At 30.4% G+C, this 19,610-nt stretch overlaps 1 protein-coding gene and 1 long non-coding RNA gene across 7 annotated transcripts; both read right to left on the bottom strand.

Moving 5' to 3' along the window:
• Positions 1-10,904: 10,904 nt before the first annotated feature.
• On the bottom strand, positions 10,905-14,697 carry LOC107953113 (uncharacterized). Of its 6 annotated transcripts, XR_005930499.1 has the most exons (6): positions 14,591-14,697; positions 14,292-14,352; positions 13,617-13,702; positions 12,528-12,626; positions 12,169-12,393; positions 10,905-12,038 (listed from the first exon to the last, which is right to left on the bottom strand). It is a non-coding gene; the product is annotated as an uncharacterized lncRNA (long non-coding RNA). The 6 variants fall into 6 exon arrangements; XR_005930501.1 differs by lacking the exon at positions 10,905-12,038 and having other exon boundaries at positions 12,097-12,393; positions 12,528-12,630; positions 12,769-13,702; XR_005930498.1 differs by lacking the exon at positions 10,905-12,038 and having other exon boundaries at positions 12,132-12,393; positions 12,528-12,630.
• A 1,719-nt stretch (positions 14,698-16,416) lies between these two features.
• Positions 16,417-18,088, bottom strand: LOC107956506 (E3 ubiquitin-protein ligase PUB23). Its single transcript, XM_016892142.2, has one exon. The coding sequence runs from the start codon at positions 17,857-17,859 to the stop codon at positions 16,642-16,644; it is 1,218 nt and encodes a 405-aa protein (XP_016747631.1). The 5' UTR covers positions 17,860-18,088; the 3' UTR covers positions 16,417-16,641.
• Positions 18,089-19,610: the final 1,522 nt, after the last annotated feature.

Genomic DNA, 19,610 nt, shown 5'->3' with positions numbered 1-19,610 from the left:
TGACATATACAGGTACTCCAGTAGAGCAAGAGGATGTGATGATAGCTGTACTGAATCAAAGGAAAAAACACCTGAATTCCACCAGATGACAGGATTTAGTATTTTGATGTTTTTATTTCTGTTTTCAAAATTCAACTCATATTGCGAGAAATAGGTTGAGCTCAAGAGATGTTGAGGTATTTTCAATTTCTGTCTTTCAAAAAAATCAACTCATATTACGAGAGGTGAGTTGATCCTCAGGACACACTGAGGTAATTTCAATTTCAGTTCGTCAAAAAATCAACTCATATTGCGAGAGGTGAGTTGAGCCTCAAGACACGTTGAAGTATTTTCAATTTCTATCTTTCAAAAAAATCAACTCATATTGCGAGAGGTGAGTTGATCCTTAGTACACACTGAGGTAATTTCAATTTTTGTTTGTCAAAAAATCAACTCATATTGCGAGAGGTGAGTTGAGCCTCGGGTCACATGTCGAGGTATTTTCAAAATCTGCTTTTAAGTTTCAAAAATCGACTCATATTGCAAGAGATGAGTTAAGCTTTGGCTCACGTGCTGAACTATTTTCAATTTCTGTTTTTAACATCTGTTTTTTAAAGAGTTAATTCATATTGCGAGAAATGAGTTGAGCTCAAGATCACATGCCGAGTAAAGAATAAAGATTGGAGCCGATGGAAGACACCAGATTTGGCCCTCCAAAAGTTGTAGTGGAATAGGTCAAAGTTGCAAGTCTTGTCTTCCTGAAGTTGCAGTGGAGCTGATCGGGGATATCAGATCTCGATTTTCTAAAGTTACAGAAGAGAAGACCACAAACCCTATCTCACTGAAGCAATAGAAGAGCAGATTGAAAATGTATGTCTTATCTTTCTAAAGTTACAAGTGAAGCAGATCGAAGCCACAAAGCTCATATCCTTGAAGTTACATTAGAGAAGATTGAAGCTACAAGGTGTATATCAGGAGATGCAGTGGATTGAACCAAAGCTACAAGATGCGGTGGACTGAAAGGAGACTACCTGAACAAGAAGGGCACCAAAGAAGTCAAGGCTCAGCAAGACTGGGCAAAATTGGCCTTTCTTTGTGTCTTTGCTCTATTCTTGTTACACGACAATGAACAAAGAGGGGTAGCCGTTACAGGCCAATTTTGGCCCATATACAACAAACCCATTTTACATTGATAACCACTATCCAAAAACCCCAAAACCCAATCATAGAAGCCCAAAACCCCAATACTCGGAGCCCAATATCCCTAACCCATTTATAACTAAACCCACTAACCCACTAACCCACTAACCCAAATTCAACCAATTACCCAAACCCAATACAAAACCCTTAGCCCAACTAAACACTAAGCCCAATACCATAAATTAGAAACAAAAATTACCTAAACCCTAACCCTAGCTTGTAGCGTTGAATCCTCTGACATTCGGCCACCCACCGTTCACCCACTCTCTACTCCACCACCCCAGTACCTGCAAGAAGAGACAGAAACAATAAAAAATGATTGAAAAAGGGTTATAAAACCCGAATCAGAATTGTAAAAATGGGGGGGGGAATATGGTTTAATACAAAAAACGAATGTAACGAGGGCATTTTTTCTTTCTTTCTTTCTGAATATTCAAAAGAAAGAACAAAAACAATACAAGCACAAACAGATCGGAAATATATAAGGAGAAATACAAAAAATAAGATCCATTCAGCAACTAAATACCAATATCAAAACCTTAAGGTGAATATTTTTATTTTATCTCTGTTTTTTTACTTTCAAATTTATTCCTTGTACATTTCCAAATACAAAAATATAAATAAACATAACAATTTTAAAAACATAAATAAAAAGCAAAAAAATATATTTTAGAAATTTTACCTTTCTGGCCACCATGTACGGTGGCCGACACCGGCGACGGACGACGACCGTTGATCGGCCAGTGATCGACCCCCTGGCCGGATTTCCCTCCCCTCTCCCTCCTCTCTCTTCCTCTTCCTTCTTTTCTTTTTTTTTCTTTCCCCCCTTCAGAAATGAATTTTTTTCTGAAATTGGGCCTATTTATAGCCTTCCGAAACGACGTCGTTTTGGGGGCTGTACTTAAGCCCCAAAAGATGTCGTTTCACCTTGCTCGACCCGTTCGACCCGAACCCACTTCAGGATCTGCGTGTTTTTAATTCAATGGTATATTTATGCAATTGGTCCTTCCGCAATTTTATTTTTCGCAATCAAGTTATCTTTGGATTACAGATCGGCTCTAAAATTTAATCAGTTTTATAAATTGGTCCCTTTCAATGCGCAGCGTTTTAATAACTGGGAATATTGCGCTTTTGATCCCCCTTAGTGTTGCCCATGTTCTAATAAGTCCTTCTCTTTGTTTTTATTTTTAAAATTACCCCAAAACTTTGTTTTTGTTTTAAATTTAGTCCTTTCTTCAGATTTAAGTTTATTTTCGTACTGTCTTTATTTTCTTTTTTATATATTATTACTGTTATTTTTATTTCTCTTATATTTATTACTAATATTATTATTATAGTTACCACTATATATATATTACGTATATATTTTTTATAATGTATCTATGTAATATAATTACTAAGTTTTTTAACATTAATAGTATTTATATTTGTATATTATGTAAGTGTTCTAATACTATATCATATATACACATGCATTTTTCATATTAATATATATATGTTTTTAATATTATATTATTATGTATATGTTTTAATATTATTAGCTATCTATCTTTCATACTATTTTATGTACGTTTCTAAAACCATCATATATTATAACATCATTATTATTTATATATATATATATGTAGGTATCTATATAGCGTACGAATAGTCTTTTTTATTATCGTTTCTAATGTAAATATATATATCATATAGGTTTATATGCATATCATACATGCTTCATTATTTTTATTTTTATTAGTTATATATATTATTACTATTTTTTGTATATATTTTTATCTTTATTACTATTGTTGTTAATCTTAGTATATGTTTTATATATGTACGCATATATCTCTAGTATATACATATAGGTATATATCCATGTAGTATCGTAATAGGTTTTTTATTTTCAATATGTATATATTATGTAAATGTTTTGATGTTATATTATATATGCATTTTTTGTATGTTATATATATATATATTTTTTTCAATATTATTAGTTTTTTTTATATACTATTCTATGTACATATTTCCATATCACCTTATATATATTCCTAAATAATATTATATGTATATGCATATTTTTATTCCTACTATATTTATTACTAATATTAGTACATACATTCTATCGTTTTTGTATACATTTTTTATATATAATATTATTTTCATATATCCTTATAGTTATTACTATACTTATTATTTTATTCTAATGTTATTATGTATTCATTTTAAAATATACACGTGTATTTATATAGTATTATCAATGTATATAATTTTCTTATGTTATTAGCATTTATAATGTACTTTGTATATATTCATTATATATATTATATATAGGTATGCATTATGTGTGTATTTTAGTGTTACTATGTACATACATCTTTCAAGATTTAATTTTTTTTATACATCATGTATATATTTTGACAATATAAGTAGTATATATATATTTTGACTATTTCATGTATATATTTCAAATATTATGTATAGTATATTTCTGACACTATTACTATTCACATATATATATATTTTGGCGTACATATTCTTAATACCATTATTATTATTATTATATATATTCATTGTTTCCATTTCGTGTTTGATTCTAATATTACGTTTAATGTCGCATATATCTTTATGGTTTTAATATATTTGTCGCATTTATATTTGTTTCAATATATTTCTAGCTCTGTCATCTATTTTCATTAATTCGCTTTGCATTATTTCGAAAATCTTATTCTTGTTTTTTAATAAGTAAGGCAATGTATCGGTTTAATACTAAGTCGCCGATTTCATCGCTATGTTGGGTGAACATCAATCGACTCGTGTTAAAACGGTATGCCCTTCTAAAAAATCGAAAAAAGCTAAAATTTCTCGTGTTCCAATCGGATTACGACTAAATGTTACATTGAATTCGTATTTTTGAAAATCAAGACAACACGTGTTTTATAAGATACCAATTTTGGGCGTCGCGAGGGTGCTACTACCTTCCTCGCGCGTAACCGACTCCCGAACCCTAATTTTTTCCTCTGGATTTTGACGTAAACTTAAACTCGGCCTTCTTTTTTTGTTTTAAAAATAAATTCATTAGGTGTCCGATCACACCTATAAAAGGATCGGTGGCGACTCTCCTTTTTTCTATTTATTCAAATCAAACATCAGTTTTCAAGTTTTCACTAAATCGCCACAATTAGCGACCAAGTTAAAAATTTTCACGTCGCTACATAGCCTTGATTGCTGCCCAAAATTATACTTTCCAAAAATACTGCCATCTCCAGTCCCCCTTAGCCAGATGCTATCGACAATGGAAGCTCTCCTCTCCTGCGCCCTTAATGACAAATCCCAGCCCATCACCAATTCATACATTCCAGGTTGAAGCCTCTTCGGGCAGAAACTATCCCTATGTCCAAGACATCCACATAAAAAACAAAATAACGTTAATTTTTCATACTTGAACTTGACGTAAGTGGACTTTGTAGCAGAAATCATAACTTTTTTACGTCTCTTCAAAGGAATTCGAACATCAATTCGAACTCTAATGCGCATATAATTCATAGTACCATAAGACAATTGTTTTGAATCATATTCCAAGAAACTGCCAATAAAATTTCCAAACTGCACTACCATGGAATCTCTTAAAAACCCTGGAGGTAGATCATGAATCTGAATCCACCAATCAGAATACACCAAAGGAACATCCATTGGATCTTCATTCTCCCCAATCCTATGAAAAACCAAAAGGTGATTATTAAAAGTCCAAGGGGCACCTATAAATACCCTTGAAATATCAATTTCATTAAAGAATTTGAATAGAAAGCGTTTCTCTCCCAGATCTGAAATTTGTACGCCCTCCAAAGGATGCCAAATATTAGCCATAGTATTCCTCATTGCTGGAAAATTCACCACGCTTGCAGTAAGAAAACAACCCACCAAGCAAAAACTATACATGGCATTTTGTTCTCCCACATCCTCTGGTATAGAGAATGCCTTTTCTTCCCCATCATTAAGACTGAGTTCTGCCAGATCTTGCTCCATCTTCTTACACAATAAGATGAATACACAAACACAATCAAAACAACACGAACAACACAACACTGCAAGAAGTAAAAACGAAAGTAAAACAGGAGAAAACTAAAGAGTAAACGAAATTACAGCGTGTCATAAAAGACAGACAGAAACGTGCCAAACGGCGGAATTTTTTGAATAGAATAAATTTGAATAGGGATAGTACATAATGAAACTTAAATATAAATAAATTCTTGACTAAAAGTGTCATCTATTCTTGCAATGATCTAATTAAATTAAATATATATTTATATTTATATTTATATTTATATTTATATATAACTTGCTTAAAATCTTTGAATGAATTGATATAAAAAATGAATTGATTATTTTTACAAAATAAAATTTATTATTATAAGTATTTTTTGTATTTTTATATTTTTATATAGATTCAATAAAAACCCACAGAATAAACCTATGACACAATAATAGTTAACCTCGATAATAGTTAACCTCGTTACATAATCTTTAATAAAGGGTAAATTAGAAAAATAATTATTTTTATTGTCTCAAATTATATTTTAATCACTTATGTTTGAAATGTTACATTTTAATCACTTACGTTATCGTTTTGTTACGAAGTGGTCACTTTACCGTTAAACTCCGTTACCTCCCTAAAGATAATCTTACGTGTCAGTTCGAATGGGTTTTAAATGCCAACTTGAATATCCAGTTGTTAGGATTAAAATAGGTTTTTAAATAAATAAATTTAATTTGGACTGCCACATAGGACCACCGTTAGGGAGGTAACGAAGCTTAACGGTAGAGTGATCACTTCGTAATAAAACAATAACTTAAGTAAACTAAAAGTAATCTGAAACAAACAAAAGTGACTATTTTTGAGTTTACCTTTTAATAAATATATTTTTACTTCTTCACCTGTATCCAATAAGCCCTTAGTAACACAGGTTCCGACCAAAGCTACTAAGCCCTCACATGTAATGGTCCAATGAATTTATCCAGTTGGTTAGCCGAGACTGGCCCAACCCAACTATAGAGTCTATTATGTAACATAATTTTTTACTACTACTTATTGTCTATTTTATAGGAAAATATTGTGTAGTGAACTTTGTTGAAATTGCTTATGAGCTAACTTGAATTTTCACTCACATATTTTTTTCAGATAAAATAATGTACATATGAATTTAATTTATAAATTTATTTTGGATATTAATTTTTTAACCTTTTAATATGCTGTATATTTTAGCCATTTTAATAATTTTGATTAATGTAATTTTGTCATTTTTCATATAACAATGATGAAGTGACTCCATTTTTGTGACAATTTATACTTTTAATTACAACTAAAACTTATATTTATCATTATATTTTTTATTCACAATAACTAGTGAAAATATATTTGTCACTAATAAATTAACATGAGTGATCATTTTTCGGAACTATTGTTAACATTGCTTCTTAAAAGTATTTTTAGGGTCTAAAGTGTTTTTAGAGCCATAAACAATACTAAACAAATAACTTTTGGAGTCAGAAATACTTTCCAAAAATGCTTTTGAACTCAAAAGCAAAAACAATTTTTTCTAACTTCTACTTTTAGTAAAAGCACTTTTAGGAACAATTTTTTTTTAACCCTTACAAAATATTTTATATAATGTTTATATTAGATATGTTATTACTTTCTTATTAAAATTTATTTTAAAATATATAATATTATTTATTTAAATTTTTATTGGTTATATTTTAATATTTAAAATATAGCTTATATATTCGAATTAAATTTTATAAATACTTATTATTAATTGCTTAAAAAAATAAAATTTATATTTCATATATTAAAATATTAACAACAAATTATAATAAATTATTTTTATATTCTTACTAAAATATCATAATATTAACTAATTGAATATTATTTAAATGCATATTTGTTACTTTATAACACCATGTCTAAAATATATATTTTATTTCTCAAAAGTACTTTTTAAGAGCAAAACTAATACTTAAAATCTTAAACCAAAATTTTCGAAAGTACTCCTCAAAATTATTTTTCCACGGCACTTCTTAAAAACACTTTTCAAAAGTAACACTAAACTAACCCCTAATGTTTTAATTAACATATTGTAAATTTTTAATAATTATATTTGTTCATGTATAATAAAAAGAATTGTTAAATGTTATAATATAATTTTAGTTTTTTTTATCTACAATTTGTTTGCAACTAAAAATTATGATTTATTTTTATTTACGCAATGAATAGTCATTGCCCAAACCAAAATATGGTATAATTGCATATCAGTTTGCAACTAAATGATTTTTTTTGGGTAATACCCTGGCAAGTCATCACCTGATCAATAAATTATAATTTGGGTTGGTCATTAAATAAATATTGTAATATAGAAATTTTAACAGCCATAAGAATATTATTACGTACACAAAATATTTACCACAATAACATTTTTATAAAATTTAATTTGGAAACTATATAATATTGCTACCTAAAAGTTATGATATCTAAATTTATATTGTCGTAGAAAAAAAAAAAGTTTTGCCACCAACAAAGGTATACACAAGGACCTAAATGATTATTTAGTATTTCATGGTGACTTTTAATGTTAATGTCTTTTTCCTCGTAATGAATTACTTATAATTTTACTGTACAAAATAATTGTGAATACTTTTTAACAATTGCGATAAATACAATAATGGCGAAAGCATTTCTATGACCAATTTAAATTTAAGCCCTCTAAATTATATTTAGTTTTAATGATATTTTTCTCTTAGTAAAAATTACTTTTTTTTTTATTGTAATGTTGAGACCCTTAGCTTATATTTAAAAAATATAATAAAAAGAAATAAAGAATTAGGTATGTGTTAATTTTTCATCAAAGTTAAAACTTTGGGTAAATTACACTCTAAATTATCAATAAAATAATTAAGGGTTTTATTGCCTAACCTATAATAAAATGTAATAAGTGTTAACTTGAAAACAATTGTCAACTAACAAGCAAATAATTAAGAGAAGTGGTTGCGAAAGTTTGACATTTCTTCAAACATTGCAAAAATAAAAAATAAAATGAATGCACTATTAAATTTATAGAGTCTAACGCAATGAGAAGTAATGGCTATATTCAAACACTTACAACCCATTAACACAAATAAGAAAGTATTTCCATAGGAAAAGACATGCATACATATTTGTACTATAAAGTCATGGGTTTAAAAAGGAAATAGGTTTCTTTTATAATTAAGTTACAAATAGAATTTAAGGAATTATTTACGATTAACTGAAAGTTATAAACTTTTTTAAATAATTTTATTTGATAATGGTTTCTATTTTCTAATATTCTAAATTTATGAGTACATGAATTGAATTGAGTTCATCGAAATTATGTGTGTATGTTTTGAAAACTTGGCTTAATTTTGATAAATTATATTGATTGGATACAAAATATACCATTTACAAAATCAAAAAGTTATTTCTTTAATTACATATAAAAATTAAATTCTATATATATTTATCAAACATATTTATAATTTTACAAATATTTAAAAGTTTTAAAAACATTTTAAATAAAAAAGTTTAAAAAGTGCTTAATGTTTCATAAAAATAAATTTAAACAATTATTATCTATTTATAATTTATTTTTAACATTATCTTAAACAAATTTGATAGATATAATTTTTTAACAAATAATATTATTTATAAAAATTAAAATATCTTCATTCATGTTTAAACTATATAATTTTTTTAATAATATTACATGACATAAAACTTTCGATATAAAACTTAAAATTTCATCCTAAGATGTGTTAAAAACAACAAATACATGTTAAAACAATCAGCTTGGTTTTTCTTCAAGCCTTGGATAATATGACTCCTAAGCCTTCAAGAGAAATTTGAAGAAAATAACACAATATTAGTATATAAGAAACACTGAATCTTTGAGAAGAAAAAGAAGGTGCTTTAGATTATAATACTTAGAAAAATGGAGAGTTGTACTACATTTATTATTAGATTAACAATTCCAATGAAAATAATATTTTTTTATAAGTAAAGAAGGCAAACAATAGGCTTAAGGTCTAACTATCCTTACATGAGAACTCCTCATTTTGTCCTCTAAAAGGAGCTATCTAATACAAAACATAGGAAACTCATTAATTTTCAGTTCATAATCAGTACTGGAATCCGATTTAGCAATGCAATCAGCAACGTTGTTTGCTTCTCTAAAAACATGTTGTACTTTGTTAATCTAATTTCACTTGCATTCTTCTTTTATTCTTCAAACCAATGACATCAATGACATTACCTCTGAGCTATCTTTGAGAAAATCAACTGCAATTTTGTTATCACACTCATTTATCGCCTTGGAATAACCTTTTGGCATAATACTAAAAATAGCCTTTTAACTGGGTGTTTGGTCACTTTTACCTTTTATGATTTTTTTGGAAATTTTAACACCTAATATTTTTTGGTCAAATTGATATGTTCTTGACGAATATGCTGTCGTGTCGTGGTTATTAGTTAACTAACCATCAACATTTAACCGTTGATACTACAGTTCAAATATAATCAAATACTGACAAAATAATGCCACGTCACTAAATAATTTTAAAACTATTTTTTTAAATATAAAATTATTAAATGCATATAATTTCCATTTTCCACAATTTCGTCTTCCCCATTGTTTCTTTCCATCGTTCACCATCGTCGTCGTCATCTCCAATCTTCTTCCCCATTGTTTCTTCCTTCCATAGTTTCTTTAATATTTAACTTGAGATTTCATGTAAAAATATTTGAAGATTTCATGAGACGGGGAAATATAAAAAATAGGAAAGATCAAACATTCAATTTGAGATTATGCCAATCAACGAATCAAAATTATATAAATATAAACACACCAAAATAAAAAGAAGAAAAGTGAACATCACTGTTGAAATCAAGAATTCTTGGTCAACATTTTCTTGGACAATTTTATTTCCAAAAGAAGAAGAGAAATCCAGTTTTAGAGAGAAACCATGGGCATCATAAAGTGAAAATCGATTTACATGAAGGTATGGGAAATAAGAAAATTTTCAGGGAATAAGCAATCTGGTTCAAAAGACCTTGATAGAAGCGGAAACCAAAATGTTATTATCTTGGATGGGAAGTTAAATAAGTGAAGAGAAATGGTGAGAAAATATTGGGTTATTGTATTGCGGGGGTTTTGGGCGTGGTGGTTCAACGATGGGAAAATGGGTTATATTAGGGACAGGGGGTGATGGTAGATGGGTATGGTGGTTCTGTTAGGGGGAAATGGGTTTGGTGGGAGGCTATCTAATGAAAATGAACTAGAGATAACAGTGATGAAAATGAACTGTTAGGGGTAATGGGTTTGTTAGGGGGCAATAGGGGGCGATAACAGTGATGAAAATGAACTGAAGATTCAGTTGAAAAATGGAGGCCATCTGACGAACGGAAAATAAAATCGGAGACAAGGAAGGCCGAAGCTCAAGGATGGATTTTAAGGTTTTAAAAAAAAAAACAATGGGGAAGAAGAAACTGTGGAAGGAAGAAACAATGGGGAAGAAAATCGGAGACGATGACGATGATGGTTAACGATGGAAAGAAACTATGGAGAAGAAGAAACTGAGGAAACTGGGAATTATATGCACTTAATAATTTTATATTTTAAAAAAAATAATTTTAATATTTTTAAAATTACTTGACATGACATATAATATAAAATAATATTAAATTAGTATTTAATTACATTTGAATCACCACGTTAATGGTTAATGTTAACCGTTAATCAATTAACGACCAGGTCAATATATCTTATAGTGATCAAACAATCAAACATTGAGGCTATTTTTGGCGTTATGCCTAACCTTTTTGCCAAGATATTTCTAGTCCATAAAGAATCGCCCATAACTCGGTCGTAAGAGCTGAACCTCTTCCTTTTCGAAAGCCTGTTATCCAATTGCCATAAAATCTCGTAACACCCCCTATTGCCGACTAGTTTCCCTTCACGTTAAATGCACCATCAATACTTATCTTCACCCAGCCATGACTAGGTGACTTCCATTTGATTGGAATATTTCGAACAAGCTCACTTGAACCTTCTACTCTTGCTGCATTATAGATATTAATAACGAAGTTTTCAGTTTGTCTTAAAAGCTCCTTAGAATTACTACTTTTTTGCTTAAATATTGCTTTGTTTCTACTTTTCCATAAGTACCAACAGATTACTGCAAATAACACCCCTATTCTGTAGTGTCGGTATTTAACTCTATTTGATTCCTCAAATTAGCAATCATCCATTCTTCCAAAACCATCCCAAAAAATTGATTGTAGGAACTAGAAGGAATCACCTTGGACCAAATACTTTAGCAATTGGACAGTCTCTCAAAATATAGGTAATAGTTTCCTTGCAGCCACCACATGAGAAACAACTAATATCATCAGTCAGCTTTCTTCGAGCCCTTTCTTAGTTTGTTAATAACATTTTACTGCTTTATTCTAGGAGACAGATCATTCTCCCAGACAACTTTCCATAGAGAATTATGTGAAGTGATCAGATTGGACAAGACTTTTATAAGCTTCCTTCATGAATAATCTACCCGAAGTGCTAGTCTTCTATAAGCACATATCCTTGCCCAAATCATCCTTCTGTGGAGGGCAGACTACGATACACTCCAATATTTCCTTATCAAAACATTGAGTCAACGTACTCCACTTCCATTTACCAGTTGAATCTGTTAAATTAGCAACTTTAAACTCCATAGAACAATCGAAGGATCTCATATGTGGTTGCGGAGAGTCCCCAAACTTGGTATCCAGTTATCACAGAGGAAGCTAACAGACCTCCCATCTCCTATACAAATATTCTCACAAAATGAGTCTTATACCTTATTAAGCGATTGCGAAATGTATGAGCAATTAGTTTTATGAATAGAAGAAGGGCATATGTCACACATCTGATATTTATTACGCAAAATTCTTACCCATAGCTTATCCGACATGGTTACAATTTGGAAAGCTAATTTCATCAAGAAGGAAAAATTTTGGGGAACCATTCTTTTTAAGCCTAACCCACATTTCTTCATCGGTTGACAGCAGGTTTCCCAACTCACCAATGCCATTTTCCTCACTCCATTAGAAGACCCCTACACAAAATTTCTCACCATTTTTTCGATTGTTTGACACACACCCACAGGGATCATGGTTGTCTGCATAAAATAACTGGGAATAGTCAACAAAACAAACTTTGACAAAGTTACTCTTCCAGCCAACAAGATAGCATCGATAACAAAGCAATTAGGTATTCAATACAAACTATTGTAAAAAAAAGATGCTAGCTTACCTTTCGATCTAGTAGAAGCCTCATGTTGTTGCTTGGTATTAAGTGCCTGCTTCAGCTTGTAACCAAGGTGGATTGGTAAGGTACTCAGCAAGGCACCACCTATCTTCACAAGAAACAAAAAGGTTCTAATGAATTGAAAGTGAACCAACTACACTAATGAAAAAACGATACTTAAATTGCATGATTTCAATTATGAGAGCAATTTGAATAATAAAAAATGCAATTAATTTGTTCAACTAACAAAGAGCAGGTGTAGCCTCTCTAAGAAAATCATCATCCATGGTTAAAATGTTTAAAACAACGATATAAACACGATCGACATCCCAAGCATTAAAATGAATTTACAAACACTAGATAACATCTTAAAAACAGATGAGCCACAAGTCAAGTTGGTTTAAAGTTGAAATAGATAACAAAGAGTAGGTTTAGCCTCTCTATTTTGTATGCAAGAAATGTGCTTACAGTTGCAATGGTCTGCAAATTTCATCGATATGTTTAGAAAAGAGAAAACCAAGCCGCTGGATTTGAACAATTTAATATACAGTTTCTCTTTAAACAAAAACTATTAAATATCCAAAAATAGGCGATAGCATGTGATTATATTATGTGTATAATCGTTCATTTCTTGTACGAATTCCGTCATTTCTGCTTCCAAAGAATGTAGATAACTGGTCTCGTGAAAAGTACATAATCATTTGATCTTTTCCCTATTAGCACTCATGTCCATTAATACATGGTTCCTCATTTAGACCGAGAAAGATGCAAGTGCGCATTAAAATAAGGGAAAACAATTAAAGCATCCACTTGCCAATCCTTCTTTGCATGGATTGGCGCATGTAAAATTGGTGACACGGCATCATTGCACATGCTATTGCTACTTGAGGCCTGTAAGTAAAATTTTCAATCACCACTTAAAAAATGTTACACACACTAAAACACAAAACAAAACTTAATGCTTCAAAAGCACTATTATTCGAAACAACTTGAGAACTGCAAAACTAAGGACCTAATTGGTGATATATTAGAAAGCAATTAGCATCTCATCAAGTTAGTAAAGAACTTCAAAATAGGCATAGCCCTTGCGCTTACACTCTAAGCTTCATTCCAAGCTCTTGAAGAAAAGAACAATATGACTTCGCAAATACTCCTCTCTTCCAAGGTCAATTCTGTCCTTCCTAGATGGAGAATGGTTCTCAATTACTTCTCGGCTGAAGTACTACTTGCGCGTAGATGAATGCAATTACTCTTGGTTCTCAAAATTTAACAAGTTTCAAAAACCCAAAAAAGGTTTAAGGAGGTTTTATTTAAAATAGACAATCCCTTTAAATCCAAGATAACTTAAAAAAAACAAGCTTTTGAAGTATCAAAAAACACCCATTAAGCTGATTTTATCTAAAAAAAATAGAAAAAATTTAAAAAAAAACCCTTGAATCTCGTTTCTGAAAACACGTGGCTTTTGAAGAAAATCTTTTAATCTAAGATTGCTTTCAAACCAATGTCAATTACTGAAAACAAAAAACATACCCAAAAATCAATTTTTTTTAAAAAAAGATGATTGACAAAAAGGGATTCAGAGAGCCGGAGATTAACAGAGAAAAACATAAAAAACCCAAGCATCAAAGATTCATATTTTTCAGTTTTCAAGTTCTTGAACAATTTAAGGAAAAAAAAATCCCAAAAATTCAAATCAAACTTAAGCATCAAAGATCCATATTGTTCAGTTTTCAAGAAGCTTGAATCTTCCCCATGAAAGTTGATGCTTACCTAGAGACGACTTCGAGCGTTTTGAGCTTTCCTTCCCCTCAGCTCGATAGAACAATGAAAACTGAAAGTTTGGAAGAAAATGGTGAATGAATAACGTCCCCAAGTTTTTGCCAAATACAAGCTTGTAAACTTGTGATTTTTTTATGGGTACGACAAGGAAGAAAAAAAAATTAAGCTATTCCTTGTATTTGCTGAATAACCATTCCATGGGCTAAGTGCTGAATGACCATTCAGCATTTTCAAGGAATACTATCGGAATGAAGATTAGTATTCTGTGAACCAAACAATGAAATAGCTACCTTACTCAGAATAATCCCTGAATGGAATCACAATTCCATCCAAGCAAACATAGCGCTAAAGTTTGCTTCCATTACACAGTTTACCTGAAAACGTTAACACATTAAAAAAATATCAGCTGCCTCCTTCAACCAATCAAAAGTTGCCACGTGGCAAATTTTTGGTAAAAACACTTAAAATTACAAAAGAATCATAAATTTGTAAAAAAATATAAAATATTTAAAATTTGAAAAAAATAAAAAAGATTATATAAAATCAGTAAAATTTTATAAATAAAATAAATTATTTTTAAAAAATAAAAATTAAATTAAATTCAAAAAATAAACATGATATATTAAAATTCTCTGAATTATAAAAAAATTATAAATCCAAAAAATAAAATTATAAAAAAATTATATATCAAAAAGCTTTCTCGACACTTCTCATCTACTTTATATTTTCTTTATTTTTCTTGGTTTGTCGTTTTTTTTCTTGATTTGGTGTTTTTTTAAGGTTGAGGCTTTGTGTCTGTTCTTTTTTTTTTCATTTTTCTTTTTCTGGGTTTTCAATTTTCAACACTGACGAAAGTTGGTAGAAATTTTTATATTTTTATTGAAAAAATAAAACGCATTTAATACAGTATTCATCTGGCGAGTATGCTTGCTTCAATTCTTTTTTAACTTTTCTGGGTTTCGTAAAACATGACAGAAAGTTTTGGGAAAATGATTATGGGTTTTGAGCCATAAGTTTTGCTAATTTTTTTTATATTTTTAAAATTTTAAATGAATTTTTAGATTTTTATATACTTTTCGAAATTTTCATAAATTTTATATACTTTTTTATATTTTTAATTTTAAAATTTAAATTTTTTTTACATTATATATATTTTTATGAATTTTACATTTCTAGCAATATTTTTTTTTACAAATTTTATGATTTTTTTGTTAATTTTTAAGTTTTACCGAAATGCGCCTCGTGGCGTCTTTCGACTGGCTAGAAGAGGCGGCCGGTTTACAGTGTTAACTTTTGGGGGTAAACCGTGTAAAGGAAACAAACTTTCAGTCCTGAAATACTTTAGGGGCAATTTGCTCAATAAGCCTATTTTGTATTTAATTGTTTGCCAATTGCTTTATTTTACTTTGTTTTATTTATATTTTAATTATTTTAAAAAAATAAAAATAAATTTAACATTTTAAAATATATTAATGCTTAATTTTCAATATTAACAAAAAAAAACGAAATGAATATATTGATGAATGTATTAAATTAATTTCTATATTATTAAATGAAGTAATTTAGTGGGGAGAATTTTAAAAAAGCCTTTTTTAATTTAATGACTTGAATATTTTAAGATAAAAAATTATATGGATTTTAAAGCATTGAGTTGGAAATTTTACCATCAGACTAATCCCAAAACCCGTAGAATCTGAAAGCTCAAATTTGAGAAAATACCCAAATTCAATCTATTTTCCTATTTACTGCATTCATTAAAATAATTCAATGTCTGTTAGGGACTAATTTAATATAATTATAAAACAAGGAAATGATAAACACCCAATTTTGCCCTGCACCACTCCAACTTGAAAAACACCACGTTTTATTTGTTTTCCTTTCCAAAGTCATTTTCCAGCAATTAACCTTTGATTGCGGAAATTCCCTACCAATTTTCATCTCATCAAACTCACTTTTTACTTTCTTCCACTCCCCCGTGTGTTTCACGTGGTCTTTTTTTTTAATTTAATTTAATTTTAATGAAACTTCTTTATAAACAAAAAAATTATAAAATCACCGACAAAAGCAGACTAGTAATAACAATAAATTTATAATTTTATTGAAAAATGCTCCTTTAGCATTCTCTTTTGTTCATCTTTTTAAATTATTACAATAATAAAGGTCCATGAGTAACCAAATATCGAATTGATATTTTCCAAGGCAACTATTCTCACTAAAACACAACCAAATATCATAAATTTTCCTATAAACATTTAAAAGGCAATGGTATTTGATTATTGATCACTCTTTATCATAATCTTTCAACTTAAAACTGAACTACTTAATAAATTTGTGACCGGGGTTACCTTTGGTACCTGGTTAACAGATAAACAGCAATACAGGGAGAACCATTCCATAAGGTGGAGTGTAATCTAAGGATTCCTCTGGCTTTCTCTTTGACATATGCGGCACAATCTGCTTGCATTACCATGCAAAGCTTTGTTACTGCCCCAACCTTCAACATCTCTACAAGTACATGATTTGTTGCAGCATATTTGGAGATTGATTTAAGTATTTGAACAGCTCGATCATCTGTCGCCGGAGAGACTCTTAGGATCCTTTTAGCCACCATGGCTATGCTCCCGGCGTGGCCTAGAAATTGAGCTCTTCCATCGGCACATGAACAGAGATGTGCCAAGAGATTGATGATCAGTTCCGTGACATGCTTTTCGGGTTTCTCCAGCTCAAATTCGATGAGCTCGAAAATCACATTGGCTTCCATCATTTTGGATTTGTTTCTTCCCCAAAGACATGTTTGGATCAAGATGTGCAAGGCGGATTTGGTAGCTTGTTGAGAGGTTTTGGATTTCAGTACCCGTAACATTTGTTTGAAGAATTCGGGTTTCAACTTCTCCAACAACCTTGAATTAGTGACTTCAATCACCCTTTTCAAGATTACCATTACATGAGTCCTGACAATAACAGGATTCTCAGTCTCACACAAAAGAATCCATGTCAAACAGTCTATGAAATCGCAATTTTGATTTACAAGAGCCTTGATTTCACTACATGGTGTCCAAATAAGATGCAGAATCCTCAAAGCTTGTTCAAGACAGCTAATTTTACCTTGTCTGTGACATGTGATTAATAACAAAATTACAGCCTTCGGGACACCTGCTTCCTCCAGACATTTCCGGTTCCTCTCATTGTCCTTGGCAAGGACTTCCATTTTCTTCAAAGCGTTCATATACAAACTAGGGACCCCAAAGTCACGAATGAGTTTAACAACACGGCTCTTGCTGACAGGAGTTTTGGGTGTGGGAACTAAATCCATGCCATTACTTGCATTTGCTGCAGACCATGCCTGAATCAGCCGCCACAGCGTGTGGTTGGGTGTTAAATCAGAATCCGATGGCAAAGCCTGCTTGGTAACGGGGCAGGTCGTGTCCTTTGAAGTCTTCAACCATTGCTCTATGCTTTCCCTGTCGTAAGTGATGCCTGTAACCGCTGTAACAGGGTCCTTCATGATTTGCAGTGATATTGGACAGATGAAATATTGAGGTATTTCTATTTCATCCATTGATTAGCTCAAATTCTAAGATGCTGAAAATTGCCGAGTTTGCTTAAGAAATACAGAGATGTATACAAAACTGATTAGTCAGGCCACAATGATATGAAAAAGAGACTTACATTGTACATATTTAATTGCGATGGATTGGAAGACTAAAACATTTAGACAATTTGTAAGCAAAGGAGAATTCCGAGTATTCTTAAATGTGTTCTAATTTGTGTACTTGGGTTTAATTAATGTAGCATGCAACAAAGTTTAGAATTTCAATTCTAATATTTTACTAAAAAGAACAAATGTTTTGTTACACGTATAGTATTTACAACCCTAAAAAACCAAAACTAATGTTTTATCTATATTCAGCTGGTTCTACTATTTTCTTGTTTTACCGGTCATAGATTCGCGTGTGAGGGCTTCAATGGTCAAAGCAAGAGGAATAATACAAATCACATTGGTTAGAAGTTTCTTGGGGCTGGTAATTGACCACCACCAGTTGGCAATGGTTTATTGGTCAGGCTGTATGCTTCACGCTAAGAAAAGGCAATGGTGGTCCTGGCCTGCCCCATAAAAACTCCTAGATGCCGGGTGTATGAGTAGTAAACTATGGATTATTATGCTTTTAAAAATTCAATTCAAAGTAGGTAAGATCAGGGCAAAATTTGTAGGCCGCACAACTTGGGGCAATGGGACTTTTGAGGAAAAAGAGAAAATACCAAACCAAAACCATATATAATAACGTCTTGATAATGTAATTAGATAATAATAATAAAAAAAGGTTAATTAGGTTATATATCATTTTATTAAAAAATTAAAAGACTATAAATATAAATAAATTTTTAAATGGAATAATGTTATTTGATTCAGTTATATAAACAGATATTATTAATACATAAAATGTAAATTATATATTCTTTTCTAAAATAAGTAAGGATACTCTTAAATATTAGACTCCCATAACATCATTAGTGACCTTATTCCACACACTCAAAGATTTGCAGTGTGATACTCTTGGTTTTTGAACATTATAAGAACCTCGGTTTGCTCTCTGTCTGATTCAATGTTCAGACAAATGGTCAGACATGTGTTCAAACAATAGCTACTCAAACAAATATTTGAACACAAGTTCGAACAGAACACAAGTATTAATTAAATAAGAGGAGGGGAGAAATAAATACAAATTTGTTAATGCAATCCAGATTCACAAATCTACTCTACAGGGCTTCACTTACTGAATGGTTCTTATTCAACAATCTTCCGGATCACGTATTAGTTAAAGCCCAATCTACCATTATACAAAGAAGTAATTGTAGCCCCAATAATGAACCCAATTATTACAAGTCACTCAACCCAAATGACTTTACAATGCAATTAGTAAAATTATCCAATAACAAGCTTAACACAAGAGTCCAAAATACCAAGTAAATGATACACAAATAGCTCGCCAAAACAACTAAAAAAAGGCACTCTCATATGAACAGCACAACAACCACCAAATTGCTCGCCAAAATCTATAGCTTCGCCAAGTAGTTTTGATAAGATAAAACCCTTAATTATAATCTAAATATATTTTTCCAATAATTATCGCAAAATAAATCCTTATCAACCAAGTAAAAACAATTGATAAATCACCAAATAAATAACTTGAAGAATAAGTGTAAGTCTTATGGGATAAGATCTCATAGTCCCTTCAATCATCCAAATTTGACCACTATCGTTTGGGATGAAATAAAACACATTCAGGGACTCTTTTGCTTATGGAGAAA

Source organism: Gossypium hirsutum, chromosome A07, assembly GCF_007990345.1.
Source record: "Gossypium hirsutum isolate 1008001.06 chromosome A07, Gossypium_hirsutum_v2.1, whole genome shotgun sequence".
Taxonomy (NCBI): Eukaryota; Viridiplantae; Streptophyta; class Magnoliopsida; order Malvales; family Malvaceae; genus Gossypium; species Gossypium hirsutum.
Note: the sequence above shows the minus strand (reverse complement) of the source record. Positions and strands in the feature narration are given on the sequence as shown.